At 42.1% G+C, this 16343-nt stretch overlaps 1 protein-coding gene across 1 annotated transcript in view; it reads left to right on the top strand.

Moving 5' to 3' along the window:
• SLC2A12 (solute carrier family 2 member 12) overlaps positions 1-9767 on the top strand; it is a 37878-nt gene extending 28111 nt beyond the window's left edge. Inside the window, exons 3-5 of the mRNA XM_068149848.1 lie at positions 3919-4041; positions 6359-6491; positions 9476-9767. Of these exons, the coding sequence (XP_068005949.1) occupies positions 3919-4041; positions 6359-6491; positions 9476-9572 (353 nt within the window). The 3' untranslated portion in view covers positions 9573-9767. The remainder of the gene's footprint in view (positions 1-3918; positions 4042-6358; positions 6492-9475) is intronic.
• Positions 9768-16343: the final 6576 nt, after the last annotated feature.

Raw genomic sequence — 16343 nt, 5'->3', positions numbered from 1 at the left:
CTTAAAGTCCAGACACTTACTGGAACTATTTAACAAAATTAACACTTGCCTCTCTTTTCCAGTGCCCCCATAAGGACTTGCACTGACACAGGTTCAAAAAGTTAAAACAATCAAATTGTTTGACTTATTAAAGCAGCAGTTACAACAGATTTGGGATTGAGGGTGATAAATGCAAGATGATTGATCTCAGGATCAATAAATCCCGGGAAACATCCAGCAAAGTCAAGGAAATAAACCTTTTCAATAGCTCTAATATATAATGGTCATGCAGCAAGTTAAGCTGTATATTGAAGGTGCAATTCTTGCCAAGAAAGGTGTCCCTGTCTTGGGTGTAGGAAAAGAAGAACAGTGTCCTCATCTCTCTCTTTCCCTGTCAGCTGCTGCTGCAGCTCTTGCTGCTGGCCTTTCTGCATCTCCTGCTCCTGGTGCTGGTGTCAGTACCCTTGCACACACACGTGTTGCAGCTGCTGCTGCACCTCTTGCTGCTGGCCCTTCTGCATCTCCTGCTCCTGGTGCTGATGTCAGTGCCCTTGCACACACACGTGTTGCAGCTGCTGCTGCACCTCTTGCTGCTGGCCCTTCTGCATCTCCTGTTCCTGGTGCTGGTATCAGTGCCCTTGCACACACACTTGTTGCAGCTGCTGCCCTGAAGAGATGTGCCTCTCCTGGGTTTTAAACCCTAGCCCTAGCTGTCCACTTCTTCTATCATGATTTCAGTGGAGAGCTGAGTAATATAATCATGCATGCTTAGCACGCACTCATTTTAGCTCATTAGCATAGCAAGGGATGTGAACTTTCATATTAAAATTTCAGTTAATTAGGCAAAGGCCTTTACTTGGGCACTCTGGCCTTCCAAGTCTGTTTTGAAGTTAGGTGTTTATGCTATTTTAGCCTTGTTTCATCAGTTTTAGCCAAAACAGGGCTGTCTTATCTTCACAGGACTCCCTCGGTGGTTGGCAGGCCAGCTTCACAGATCTTCACTTAACTCCTGCTGATTGTAAACGACCTTGGTCTTGAAGTATGCTAAATCAAACGTGCCTCCATGTCCCAGGGTAAAGTAGGCAGTTATCCCACACAGGGGAAAGCGTCTGCTTGAGATGCCAGTTCTCTTTTGCTTTGCTCCCCCCTTGGGTGCAGACACCCCACAGAACACACCCAGGGCATTTCTTTAGATCAATGTTTGTCTTGCCTGCAGTGAGTGTATTAAACTCTGCTGTGATCCAAGTCAGTTAAAAAAACAAAAAGCCTCTCTAGAGCTGCTGCTAGACACAGCAGCAGCTGTGATAGGACTAAGTGCCACTTGACTATGTGCAGCAGTGTTAGGCTGTTTTGCAGTGTGCTCTTGATTCTCTAGAATTAAATCCATTCTGCCATGTCTTTCCCACTGTGGGAGTGAAGAGTGTGAGAGGTTTGGTTTTCTTTTCTTTTCTTTTCTCTTTTCTGTTCTTTTCTTTTCTTTTCTTTTCTTTTCTTTTCTTTTCTTTTCTTTTCTTTTCTTTTCTTTTCTTTTCTTTTCTTTTCTTTTCTTTTCTTTTCTTTTCTTTTCTTTTCTTTTCTTTTCTTTTCTTCTCTTTTCTTCTCTTTTCTTTTTTCTTTTCTTTTCTTCTCTTTTCTTCTCTTTTCTTTTCTTCTCTTTTCTTTTCTCCTCTTTTCTCTTCTTTTATTTTCTTTTCTCTTTTCTTTTTTTCTTCTTTTCTCTTTCCTTTCCTTCTTTTCTTTTCTTTTCTTTTCTTTTCTTTTCTTTTCTTTTCTTTTCTTTTCTTTTCTTTTCTTTTCTTTTCTTTTCTTTTCTTTTCTTTTCTTTTCTTTTCTTTTCTTTTCTTTTCTTTTCTTTTCTTTTTTCTTTTTCTTTTCTTCTCTTTTCTTCTCTTTTCTTTTCTCCTCTTTTCTTTTCTCCTCTTTTCTCTTCTTTTATTTTCTTTTCTCTTTTCTTTTTTTCTTCTTTTCTCTTTCCTTTCCTTCTTTTCTTTTCTCTTTTCTTTTCTTTTCTTTTCTTTTCTTTTCTTTTCTTTTCTTTTTTCTTTTCTTTTCTTTTCTTTTCTTTTCTTTTCTTTTCTTTTCTTTTCTTTTCTTTTCTTTTCTTTTCTTTTCTTTTCTTTTCTTTTCTTTTCTTTTCTTTTCTTTTCTTTTCTTTTTTCTTTTTTATTTTCTTTTCTTCTCTTTTCTTTTCTTTTCTCCTCTTTTCTCTTCTTTTATTTTCTTTTCTCTTTTCTTTTTTTCTTCTCTTCTCTTTCCTTTCCTTCTTTTCTTTTCTCTTTTCTTTTTTCTTTTCTTTTCTTTTCTTTTCTTTTCTTTTCTTTTCTTTTCTTTTCTTTTCTTTTCTTTTCTTTTCTTTTCTTTTCTTTTCTTTTCTTTTCTTTTTTCTTTTCTTTTTTTTCTTTTCTACTTCTTTTCTTTCTTTTCTACTTCTTTTCTTTTCTTTTCTCTTTTCTTTTCCTTTCTTTTCTTTTTTCTTTTCTTTTATTTTCTTTTATTTTCTTTTCTTTTCTATTTTCTTTTCTTTTTTCTCTCTTCTCTTCTCTTCTCTTCTCTTCTCTTCTCTTCTCTTCTCTTCTCTTCTCTTCTCTTCTCTTCTCTTCTCTTCTCTTCTCTTCTCTTCTCTTCTCTTCTCTTCTCTTCTCTTCTCTTCTCTTCTCTTCTTTCTTTTTTCTTTTCTTTTTCTTGAAAAAAATATCTGGGTCAGCTCCACAAAACGTCACTGGATTCAACTCTTTGGTACAAGGAAATCTAGAGTTTGCTCAAATCTACTTCTTAACTGAAGACCCAGGGTTTTGGTGGTGGTGGTGGCTGGTTGGTTTTTGTTTGGTTTTATTATTTTGTCCCCTTTTAGTTAGTCCTTTCTAGCCTTCTTCTGCAACACCTTTTTCTTTTCTACTTTTACCAGTCCCACAGGGATCCTATAACTATCTGAAAGGGATACTGCAGTGTCACAAACACTTTGTAGTACATAGAGGAGCCTCTTTCTAAAATGTGACTTTAAGACTGCTCAGTGCAAGTGTCCTGAGGAAGTTCCCATCTGTCATTTTGCAGAAACAGCATCTCACAGGAGCAATTCATAATGGTCATGACCAAAGATCTGAAAACACAGTTCATCCACGTGTACCTCTCTGCTTTCGTGCCGCTCATCTGCTAACCCACAACCTCTTCACACAACCACCTCTTGCTGAAGTATCTTGTTTGAACAAAAGGAGGGTGGTGTCTGGTTTTGGATGGTTTTGGTTTGTTTTTGAGTTTTAAATTATTTTCTAATAACTAGGAATCATACAGAAATGTGCTGGGATTTTTTCCCCCTTTCACATTTTTTTTTCTCTTGCTGTCAAAGTAGTTACACAGCCCGCTCTTCAGGTCTGAATTTGTTTTTGTGGGCTAGCAACACCGGCATTTAGATCACCTGTGGCATGGTGTGATATGAAGGAGCCAAAAATCAGGTCCTCTCTCTTCATTTATACCTCAGCAATCTCAGTTATATGGAGCAGAGAGCTGGAATAGCAAATACACTTCAGAGTGGCAGGTTGATTTATAAGGTGACATAAACACACAGGGCCTCTCTGAGGCTGAAGATTACTTTGGTTTGCTGCCCTCCTTCCATTAGTGTTATGTCACTTGAGAGTTATTTAGTCAGAGCTCCCTTTCATACACAGATGTGCAGTCAGAGCTCACTTCCCCAGTTCTATGTGCTCTGGCAGATCCAGGGAAGGGATGATGCCTCCAGGCTGATGCTAACTGCTGTGCATGCTGCTTGAAGATCATGGGTGGTCCTCCAGGGCTTGGACCTCCACAAACCTAGTGTCCCTGAAAATGACTTATTCTTTCATGTGGCCTCACCTAAATTCATGGACTACTTAAATTTACAGGAAGGGAACTCATCCTTCCAAAGACTATATATATATTTAAAATTATTATTTCTTTTTATTTCAGTGTCCTGGCTGGTCCTGAGTGAAATTTTCCCTGGTGGGATTAGAGGACGGGCCATGGCTTTGACGTCTAGCATGAACTGGGGTATAAATCTCCTCATCTCCTTGACATTTTTGACTGTAACTGGTAAGATTCCTCTGTTTCCTTGCAAGTTCTTAATATTCTCATAATGGACAAAATAAATCTTTCCCATACAAACAACACTGCTGAAACTGCAGCTAAGATGCCCCGGGAGCTAAATTCAGATGTCCATTTAGGTGGTGTTTGTTACTGTAACTTCACCATTTTCACCACATCTTTGGGTTTGTGTAAGTTTGTGTTGAAAATATATAATATTTAGGATTTAGTCCTGCTCTAGATCAGACAGGATTAAAGGGCAATCCCACTGAAACAATTCCCTTCCACAGGATTGTCCTGGCTTTGAGAAAATTTCCTTTAGAAAAAGGTGTCTTTGTAAGGTAAAAACATTTCATGTTGTAATGTGAGAAAGTAGACTACCATGCAAAGGGATAAACAAGGGAAAAAGTCAAATGCTGATGTTGAAATTCAATGATTGGCAAATATTTTTCTAATTATATTTCATTAAAGGTTTTGCAAACTTTTTATATATATATCTATATATATATATATATATATCACAGTATCACACAGTATCACAGTAATATATATGTATTTAGTTTATTCTAAGGAAAATATCTGCTGGAAATCAAAACATATAAGAGAAGAGAAAGTCAATGGTTCCTTTAATGTTGTATCACTTTCCATAGAGGCAGGCAATCAAAGTCATAGGATCATAAAATGTTTATGTTGGAAAAGATCTTTAAGATCATTGAGTCCAACCATTAATCTAGTACTGCCAAGTCCACCGCTAAACCATGTCACTAAGTACCACATCTATAGTCTTTAAATACCTCCAGTGAGGGTGACTCAGTCACTTCCCTAGGCAGCCTGTTCCAGTGCTTTACAACCCTTTCAGTGAAGAAGTTTTCCCTGACACAACTTGAGGCCATTTCCTCTAGTCCTATTGCTAGTTAACTGGGAGAAGCAACAGACCCCCACTTTCCTCCAACCTCCTCTCAGGTAGTTGTGGAAAGCTGTAAGGTCATCTCTCAGCCTGCTTTTCACCACGCTAAGTAACTCATTCCCTCAGTCAATTGTTGTAAGACTTGTTCTCTAGAGTCTTCACCACCTTCCTTGCCTTCTCTGGACACACTCCAGCAACTCAACAACCTTTTTGTAGTGAGGAGCCCAAAACCGAACACAGTATTTCAGGTGTGGCTTCTCCAGTGCTGAGTACAGGGGCATGATCACTTCTCCACTCCTGCTGGCCACATTATTTCTGATACAGGCCAGGATGCTGTTGGCCTTCTTGGCCACCTTGGCACGTGACCAACACTAGACCTATTCCTATGAAAATGTCCCCAAAACTAGATAGCGCAGACCTGAGGTCTTTAGCATCAACTGTTTCACCTATATGTCTCGTTCTCCTGTCATGCAGCATTACTTGTTCATGCACACCCAGACATTGTTCTGGTCTAAGTTTCAAGAAATGTAAAGCCACAGTAACTCTTTTAGCTTAGCTGGGTCCAACCTGCATTTACAAAAGGGTAACTACAAGCAAATATGTGCTCCTAGTCTATGGCAGACATTGGAAATTTCATCTTTAAAGGAATACATGGGGATGTCATAGTGGCCAGCAACACTTGCACTTAGGTATATGATGCAGAAGATATCAGCTAAATTATCAGCCTCAGCTGCAATTTCTAGCTTGTGACACAACTGTCAAAAGTCTCAAACATCTGGCTTAGTTTTAACAGGGAAAAGAGCTAAGGGGGCTGCAGCAGCCTGTTGGGTTTGTATATGCTTTACTTTCCAGGGGCCACAGAGTGCATCCCTCAGCCTAAGGATCTTCTTGTTCATGGAGTCTAGGTCAGAAAACCACTTACCCTTGGCTGTCTTGGATGTCTTTCTAGCCCAGGTCCTGTGACTTGCACTGGAAATGGACAGAGGGGAATTTAGCTGCAGACAACTGCAACAGTGAGGAAAAATGCTTAGTTTTGCTTCATGGAGGAATGTTGAGCAATACCAGACATAGGTGAAAATTCGAGGCACTTAAGATCTCCAGTGCCTTTGCACACAGGAGTAGCAATGGCTACTCACTGTCTTCACCCAGAGTGACCACAAGCAAACCAAATCTACAGATTTGTTCATGCTAAATAGGTCAATATGGGCTCATCAATTTTCTTTCATGAGGAGTGTTAGAAAAAACAAACTCACTCTTTGTTTCAAATTATGGCCAGGCACAAATAAGTGGGTCAAGAACAACAGGCTAACTGCTTTCTGACTTCTCCTGTGCATTTGGGGCTGTATTCCATGAAAATACATCATTTGAAAAACTTACAATATTTGAAAATTAAATAAGAGATGCTTTCTTCCTTTGTAGAGCTCATTGGCCTGTCTTGGGTGTGCTTCATTTACACGATAATGAGCCTAGTATCCCTGGCTTTTGTCATTGTGTTTATACCAGAGACCAAAGGATGCTCTTTGGAGCAAATATCCATGGAACTAGCTAAACAGTAAGTACCAAGCATGTGGCTGCATCCCCCAGGTGCCAGAAGGACAAAGCCTTTCAAAGCTGCATGCTAACAGAAAAGGAAACTGTGTTGATATTTTTCTGGAAAAATCAGATTCTCCCAAGGCTTGAGTATGCACATGTTGATTTCAGTGGCCAAGAACAGATTTTTTTTGGTGCTGAAGGACTGGCCCTGAAGGGATCATTGTTTCCAGTATCCCTGTGGGGAATACCTGGAGCCAGATTTGTCTCCCCAGCACTTTTGCTGACTGGTGTTTTCCCAGACAGGAGGGAAACTGTGTTCCCTCACTTGGGGCTATATGTCTTGGCTCACATGGAGAGAAAGGGCTGTAGGGGGGCCCTATCTCAAACACTTCAAGGCTCCATATGCATTTTGATAGCTCTTGTAGATAGGGTATTTTTGTGTGCATTTACTAAGTTCTGTGTCTCTGCAGACTCTATGAGATCATACTAAACAAATGTTCTTACAGCACGAGTTTTATGTCCCCAGCTCAACACACAAAAAGGGTAGAAGGGCAATGAGAGGGACAGAGAGTGCTGCTGTTATGAATGCCTGAATGCCATGTGGCTGCTCCTTTAATATGATCATTCTGACTGGGTTGATGTCTTCTGACTCTACCTGTCCTTTCTCATCCCTCAGAAATAAAGTGGCCCTTGGAATCACGTGTGTTCAACACAAGTAGCACATCAATTTGGAGAACAGCATTAAATGGTCTGCTGATACACATGCTGTTTACTTATGATCTCTAAACACAGGTGTCATTGACCATAAATTAACTATCATTTTTTTACTGTCAGTTTGCTACTGTCCACATTTTTTCAAATGTTCTTGGTCATTAAAAATATAGGAAAAGAAAAAAAAAACACCTAAGCAGCTAGGTTTGTTTAAAATGCAGTACTCTCCTGATCTGTTCAAGAGCTACTTTCCAGCTGCTACTTACATTTTCAGACTTGTCTCAGAAGCTATCAGCATAATGAATAAAATGAATAAATGATAGGGGGAAACAGCATAATGAATAAAAGAATAAAGAAATTATGGGGCAAACAGCATAATGAATAAAAGAATAATGAAATCACAGAATCATAGAATCAAACAGGTTGGAAAACACCTCAGAGATCAAGTCCAACCTATTACCGAATACCTATGACCTGACTCCTGACAACTAAACCATGGCTTCAAGTGCCATATCCAATCCTTTTTTGAACACCTCCAGAGACAGCGACTCCACTACCTCCCCGGGCAGCACATTCCCATGGCCAATTACTCTTTCTGTGAAGAACTTTCTTCTCACCTCAAGCCTAAACTTCCCCTGGTGCAGCTTGAGACTGTGTCCTCTTGTTCTGGTGCTGCTTGCATGGGAGAAGAGACCAACCCCCACCTGGCTACAACCACCCTTCAGGTAGTTGTAGACAGCAATAAGGTCTCCCCTGAGCCTCCTCTTCTCCAGGCTAAACAATCCCAGCTCCCTCAGCCTCTCCTCATAGGGCTTGTGCTCGAGGCCTCTCACCAGCCTTGTTGCCCTTCTCTGGACACGTTCCAGTATCTCAATGTTCTTCTGAAATTAAGGAGCCCAGAACTGGAAACAGCATAATGAATAAAAGAATAAATAAATGATAAGAAAAATAATGTAGTGGGGCAAATTTTCACAGGGCTGATGGCCTGGAGTGAGAGTCAGGCCCTGGGCACAGCTGCTGGCATGTTGCTACAGGGGAGAAAACCTCCTCCCTGTTCCTGCACACAGTGGACAATGGGGGCTCCCTCTCCCTGCCAGCAGCCTGCTGGGCAAACCAAACAGCACCCAGAGAAAGAAGGCAGAGGTGGGAATATTCAAACTGAAAATAAGACACAGAAAGGTCTGGACATGCTGGAACATGTCCAGAGAAGGGCCACGAGAATGATCATAGGGCTGGAACACCACTCCTGTGAGGACACACTGAGGGAGTTGGGGCTGTTCAGTCTGGAGAAGAGAAGGCTCCGAGGAGACCTTATTGTGGCCTTCCAGTATCTGAAGGGGGCCTACAGGAAGGCTGGGGAGGGACTTTTTAGTGTGTCAGGGAGTGACAGAACTAGGAGGAATGAAAAAAAAAAAAAAAAAAAAGAAATGGGTAGATTCAGATTGGATATTAGGAAGAAGATCTTCAGCATGAGGGTGGTGAGACACTGGAACAGGTTGCCCAGGGAGGTGGTAGAAGTCCCACCCCGGAGGTCTTTAAGGCTAGGTTGGATGTGGCTCTGAGCAACCTGATCTAGTGTGAGGTGTCCCTGCCCATGGCAGGGGGGGATTAGAACTAGATGATCCCTGAGGTGCCTTCCAACCCTGACAATTCTGTGATTCTGCAGAGTGAAAGTGATTAACATGTGCCCAGCCTAGTGGGACAGGCCATCCTGTAGTGGGGTTTGTTGGATTATCAGAGAATACACTTTCTAAAGGATAAAATGCAGCTCAGCCGGGCTTGAAGGAGATTGCTTATGGCCTAATTAAGAACAATTATCCTAGTGCTGAAGGCCCGGAGCTAATTGAGCAGCCGAAGCCCCTGGGCCGTCCTTCGCGGAGGTCAGGTTCATGGGCTGAGAAACAGGCGTTTCTGGTGCAGCCTCTGCTGTCTCCCGCCGGGCACCCTTTCCGCCTTCCGTAAACCCAGGCGGAAAAGCGGCCCAGTGGAGAGCAGCCCGGCACGGCGCGCGGACCCTCCCCTGCGCGGGGAGCCGGGCCCAGCAGGGGGAGCCAGAGGCGCCGGGCTCAGAGCGGGGAACGGGCGGCGACGGCCGCCCCCGCGCGGTGAGGCGGGGAAGCGCCACGATCTCCGGAGCATCCCCGGGACGTACCGGTAGCTCGGCGGGGGGTGCGCGCAGCCTGCCCAGCCGTCCTGCTTTGCTCTTAGAAGGCGTGAGCAGCAGGGAAAGTGCAATGCCAGCAGTGTTCAGCGGTAAAACTCTGTGGGCTCATTTTTTTTTTGATTCTCCAGGAAATACCGGAAGAGCCCCTTGTGCTGGGTGAGCCAGCGCAGAGAGAAACTGGTGCCGGTGGAACTTGCCGAGAGAGAGAAAGAGCAGCTCTACTAGATCCGAGACAATCAAAACAGCCTTCACTGGGAAAAATAAAAGAGAAAAAAAACCAAAGGTTCAGTGATGTTCATGCTCTGATGGGACACGTGCTGTCTTTATTGTACACAAGTTATTCTTTCTTTCATTTCTTAGTAGAGCTTTTATCAGTGGATGTTTACAGCCAGCATTAAAGATTGTTGTAGTTTATATATCTTTTTTTTAATCTAGGCTCTGTCTGTTTCAAACCACTATCCCACACTGCCTGTGAGGTTAAATCACCTCTTATATACAGGAGGTGAATGGAAATTGTGCACAATTCCAGTTATTAATATTCAAGAAGAGTTCAGCCTGGGAATGGTGCAAAGAACAACTGGGATGCCAAGAAGGGATAGACTCATGGGAGCTCACCAAAGATGGGTCTGTTTAGCCTAGCAAAAAAAAAAATAAAAGAGGGGGAGAGGGGTGACTGAAAAGGGTTTGATGCTCTCTGTCTGTACCTTTGGGAAGACAGGAAGACACTAGGGAGACAACTGGACAGCTATGGAGTGTAAAGGACAGTGTTAATGCAGAACCAGGTATGAACTGCTTACAAAATAATTTAGGCTTCAGCTTACTGAGATTTGAAAAAAGGATCTTGTTCATCAGAACTTAATTATTTGTAACACAGAGCATGCTCAGCTCATAGAACAAACTTTACATACGGTTTCCTTGCAAGGGTCAGAATTCAGTGACCTAGGAAATACTCAGAAAACAGCTGAATCTTTTTAATGAGGGAACATTTGCATAATCAGTTACTCTGGACTGAGGATAGTCTTACAGAAGTGGTAAGATTTCTGTGGCTTCCCAGTCCCGAGAAACTTGGAAGCTGGAGGTACCAGAGTTGATGTCAAAATAATTTTATTTCTCAACACAGGGCACACTAGACTTTGACTTTTGGATTCAAGAAGCAAGAACTGTGTGGTACAGGGCAGCATAAAGAGAGTTCAGGAACCATAATCATGGCAAATCACAAATTACATTGAATTCTTGGTTATTGCTTAGCAAGTGTATCCTGAAGTACTCTACAAGTCTCTACAAAGAACGATCTATATTGCTCCCATAAAAGAACATGGGTTGCCTTTATTTTCTTAGAAGGTTAATAGATTTTGTTAGATTTATCAGTAGATAAATATTTATTAGCAGATAAATAAATGGTTCTTTGTTTAGAGGGGGAAAAAGTAGCATTCTTTGAAAGCATGCTGGCTATCTTAGCAGCCACACAGCGGCATTTCTTCCAGCATGTAATTGAGATTGACACTGTCACCTGGAGTGCAGATACTACTCCTCCCTAAGCACATGATCTTACTTTATTTGCTGTCTCATAACACTAAAACCACATGACTGTGTCCTGCACTGAAGGAGCAGTAGCTTACTGATTCAGGTAAAGTTTTACTTCTGAGCAGAGTAGATCAGTTCTGGTCAGATTGTCACAAGGTCACACTTCCAGATACTGACACTGTAAACTTATAGGAGCAACACTGTAAATGTATAGGAGCAGGTCTATTTGGACAGTGAGAATGTGTTCAAACCTGAAAAGAAACTATTGAACCTAAGGACATGATTTGCCAGAAGTCACTGGAAATTTAGCTATCTCAGGGTAGAAGTCTACCAACCAACTCTGTACCACAACATTCCTGCATTGTAAGCTTTAAGGGAACCAATATAAAAAAATCCTGTTGGACTTTGGCTACAAAGGTTGGGTAAGTAGTTATCACAATGCAGAATGTTTAACTATGCAGATCTCGTGCCATCTATAAAGCTCTGAATTGCTAGGCTGCTGGTTAGCCAGTCAGCTTGTATCTGCCTTCTTTTTTCCTGTCCTGATCCTCACAATAACCTGCGAGATCAGGCTGAATTTAGGGCTGCTTATGGTAGGGATGCATAAGGCTCAGCAAGATGCAGTTTTTGGCATAAACAATGTACCAAAGATTAAGTAAAAACTTCTCATAAGGGATCATGTGAGTCCTCTTGACACAGTCTTTAAGCAGTGAGAGACCAAGCACACTCAGGACACATTGAGAGACAGTGGAGCTGTGTACCCGAGACAAAAATGACTCACACCAATGAAGCAGTAAGCCTTTTGCCCTGTGGCAAGTTGGCAGGTTCCCATCCCAAGCTAAAATTCCACGCTGTGTCACAGGTGCTTCCACAGACATGGAAACCTTTTGTTCCTTTTCTTTGAATTTTACAATAAAAATTGAAGACCTGCTTAGAATTTTGTTTGCGGTCCACAATTCCAGTATTGACCAGAAGAGGCTAGAAGGGGTCCCTGTGCTGCTGCATAGGCAGAAGCCCTTGCTGCTTGTGTTTCCCTGACCTCAGCAGTTAACAGTTTACTCCATGCTACAGCAGCAGCAATTGACAAAGGTAAGAGCATTCCTGTAACTTTTGCAAACAATCAGAAAAAGCATGCAAAATGCAGTAGAGCACAACTACATAGGAGCTGCACAGCAGTGTGAAATGGGGAGAGCTGGAGAGATGGATTTGAAGCTGTGGGAGAGAAGATGTGGATGAGGAAGGCACACACAGTGCAAAGGAGGTAAAGTTAGAGACTGACTCTGGAGAGGGTGGGGAAAGAGAATCAAGTTTTAAAGCCGAGATGTTTCATGCACTGAAAGTTGAATTTGTTACCTTAAATATTCACACTTGGACACGTGAGGAAATCAAGATGAGAACATGGCCAAACTGGCAAGATTTGGTGAGGTTTGGGGTTTATTTGGGGGGTTTGTGATTTTTGCACTTTGGGGATCTGCTCTTATTGTGATACAGAGAAGGATTTTATTTTGTTTGTTTAATGTAGTAGGCTCAAACAAAGAACAGTTTTGACAAATACCAATTTCTTCTTGCTAGAGAAAACAACACATTGTTACTGAAATGGAAAGAATAATAGAATATAGAATACAGGGTCAGCCCCTCCTGCTGCCTAATGAGTATGCATCAAGCCTGGAAACCTGGCAAGCACTCACTGAAGAAAAGCAAAAGATCTAGAACTTCTCAAGTGCCAGCAAAGGGCTGCAAGCTGGACCTCATAGAGTAAGAACACTTGTAAAATGATCTTGTAAAAAAAAACAGCCTGAGCCCATTATTTTCTGGGTTCCTGCATGTTAGTATCCTCCTCAGTTTTTCAGCATAGTTGCCTACTGAACTCTCTCCACTTGCTTCATGTCTGGGCTGGAGGACAGTTACCAGTATCACACGTTCTGCTAATTCAGCTTCAGAGCGAGAAATACCAAGGTGACTGAGTGGTTTCCCAAACATGTTGTTAAGTTAACCACATCATTCTCATACTAACAAGTGCCTGAGATTAAATCTAACAATGTAATGTACTTTTAGTAGGATTATATTACAGGCAGTGCATCCATTTCCTGCTCTATGATGTTACTAGGTAGTGAATTACCTACATGCCCAATGGCATCCCCATTTGTTGGTACTATTTTCTGATAGTTGCTCCTAGATAACAGATCTTTGCAAGTGCAAGCCAAGACTGCACTGGCTTACAATGTCTATTCCATCATGTTTAGTGAAAAGGACTTCTGAAAAATCTTTCTCAGCATTGCAGCTTCTCAAACCAACCTCTGCTGTAATGAGTGAGTGTTCCTACAAAAATAAATTTAATTCAGACAATACCATAGCAATTGTCTCCCCACCTTACAGGTTTTGGGTTGATCGTGACTTCTTCTAAGCTTTCCCTCATCCACATCTATTTACTGCAGAAATAAGTCACAGTATCACAGTATCACTAAGGTTGGAAGAGACCTCGAGGATCATCGAGTCCAACCTGTCACCACAGACTTCATGACTAGACCATGGCACCAAGTGCCATGTCCAATCTCCTCTTGAACACCTCCAGGGATGGTGACTCCAACACCTCCCTGGGCAGCCCATTCCAATGACGAATGACTCTCTCGGTGAAGAACTTTCTCCTCACTTTGAGCCTAAACTTCCCCTGGCGCAGCTTGAGACTGTGTCCCCTTGTTCTGTCAGTAAAAGTATCATCTTTCTGAAGAAGCTATCATTTCAACACTGGTTTAACTGCAGAGACCTTATTAGCTTCAGATATGTCCAAAAGGTGATGCTGTAGTCAAAGGCTTTTAGAATTGTTATAGCTGTGTTTTTAATCACAGCCCTACAGATTTAACCCTCTGAAGGTAGCCCTAGTTGTACTGGTATTTTATAACAAAGCCTGCACATCTGATGACACACAACTGGCAGTCACAATCTCAACTGAAAATACAAGTGGAAACAAGGACATGTCTTACAAGTCACATCCCTGGATCTCTGAAGCATTCCACAAAATAACTTGTCCCAGATTTAAAACTATTCAGTGTCTTCATTAATGGTCTGGACTACAGAACAGAATATGCTTATTAAATTTGCAGGCCATACTAAACCAGGAGAGACTGGGCTGGAATGGAATTCAGAGCTTCACAAATCCATGAGAAGAGTCTGAAAAAAGCAGGATGCAGTTCTGTAAGTGCAAATTTTTTTGGGAACACTAATTACAAGTCAGAGAATGACACCAAAAAAAAAAAGAGCTAGAAACTGCAGAAAGAGACCTAGCGGCTATGACAACTCACAAGGTAGCAATGAGTCAGAGTTATCATTCTGCTGGAAAAAGGAGCCCTTAGTAGGCTGTATAAATAGAACCAACTCTTCTCTTCAAGAAACACGAACTTTTTACGGCACTGCTAGTGCCACAGCTGCGCACCGTGTAGTTTTGTATGGGAGCCACCACTAGAAGCCATGGACAGATGAACAGTGCTTTAGAAAACATGGTCATTGAAGAAGACCTCACTGATTGACAGGTAAGTTTAATTCAAACCGCTGTTCCTCGGACTGCAAGTGAGAGCCAGCAAGTGGGGGCATGCCGCCTGGCCTGGAGTCTATATGATGACTGCAGAATAGACTAGACTAGACCAGACCAGGCTGGAAGAGACCTTCAAGATCATCACGTCCAACCTATCATCCAACACCATCCAACCAACTAAACCATGCAACCAACCACCCTATCAAGTCTCCTCCTGAACACCTCCAGCAATGGTGACTCCACCACCTCCTCAGGCAGCCCATTCCAATGGGCAATCACTCTCTCTGTGTAAAACTTCCTCCTAACCTCCAGCCTAAACCTCCCCTGACACAGCCTGAGACTGTGTCCTCTTGTTCTGGTACTGGTTGCCCGGGAGAAGAGACCAACCTCTGTCTGTCTACAATCACCCTTCAGGCAGTTGTAGACAGCAATAAGGTCACCCCTGAGTCTCCTCTTATCCAGGCTAAGCAACCCCAGCTCCCTCAGTCTCTCCTCATAGGGCTTGTGTTCCAAAGCCCTCACCAACTTTGTTGCCCTTCTCTGGACATGCTTCAGCAAGTCAACATTCTTCCTAAGCTGAGGGGCCCAGAACTGGACACAGTACTCGAGGTGCGGCCTAACCAGTGCAGTGTACAGGGGCAGAATGACCCCCCTGTTCCTGCGGACTCCACTGTTCCTGATGCAGCCAGGATGCCATTGGCCCTCCTGGCCATCTGGGCACACTGCAGAATTTGACAGCTAAAGCCTAGATAAGGGCAGCACAGCACGGCAAAGCAACAAAGACTAACCTCTGAAGATGGGGAAGTGGGTGTTTGTATGCATGTAAAAATCATCACCAGCAGCAGGGCTTATTTCAGACTGAGGCAGGGACCTACTGATGCAGGGGAGCGATAGGAAATAGGAGCAATTTCCCCAAGTTTAAGTGTACACTCCCAAATGCCCTTCCTCCTCAGAGGTTTTAAAGTGTATTTGTCACCAACAGTTTGAGGTTCTCTTGGAACTAGGATAGGTGAGCACACATTTCAAGGAATCTTTTATTTGCTATTATTCTCTTTCACAATACTACCCTGCAAGTTTAGTATTGTGCTTTTTTTGCTCCCTTACAGTCTGTTACAAAGGCCTCAAACTGCTAGCATGACTCTAACCAGTATGTCAAAAGAAACAGTTCTTATTTTAATACATTGCAGCTCATTATTACCTTTCATTTTTGTTTTAACAGGCACATTTCATGCTAAGTGACAGTGCTAATGAAAAAGCAAAATGTTCCTCTTACTTCATGGATAAATTTAGGAGACATATGCTTTATAAAAGCTTGAGAATTTCACTAGTAGCACTCTAGTGCTTTGTTAATTTGATACAAAAGAAGCGAGCCTAATCTAAGATACTTACTGTAGTTGTAATGGCCAAATTCTCATTCGTTTAGGACTATACTTTGTTCCTGCAAAACCCATTACAACTTTGTTCATTGTTCAAATACTATGAAAGGGAAAAGCAGAAGGTAACAGCATTTCCTAATGGTGGTCTACCCTTTGCTTTCTCTGACTTTTCACAAAATTTGAGGTCCACATTCTCTTTTATACAAACTAGAAAGCTTGCACATCAGCATCCCTGTTCTTTATCAAGACTCTTAGTAATTTCCTGGTTCTATGTTTTTTCTTTCCTATGCTGCTTAAAAGGGCTTTTATGAATCTATCATTTAAGGCTTGTGGCAAATTGTTGCTTCTTTTTGTTCTGAGAGATTTGAACCATTACCTCAGACAGGTCAAATACATTATCATAGGCATGTGCTTCTTCAGGACGTTCTTTCACCTTTCTCTTGCAGCTATGACTTCTGGTACAGTGACAGCTCACGATTTACTATTTTTATACTCACTAAATTCCTTGCAGCACACAACAGAAGTGTAACATTTCTCTCCAGGGAGATAGGATAAAAAAGACATACA

This window comes from Melanerpes formicivorus, unplaced genomic scaffold (genome assembly GCF_026170545.1).
Source record: "Melanerpes formicivorus ecotype bairdi unplaced genomic scaffold, bMelFor1.0.p_v2 SCAF_2, whole genome shotgun sequence".
Lineage (NCBI taxonomy): Eukaryota > Metazoa > Chordata > Aves > Piciformes > Picidae > Melanerpes > Melanerpes formicivorus.
The sequence above is the reverse complement of the archived record's forward strand: the minus strand, read 5'-3'. Positions and strand labels throughout refer to the sequence as shown.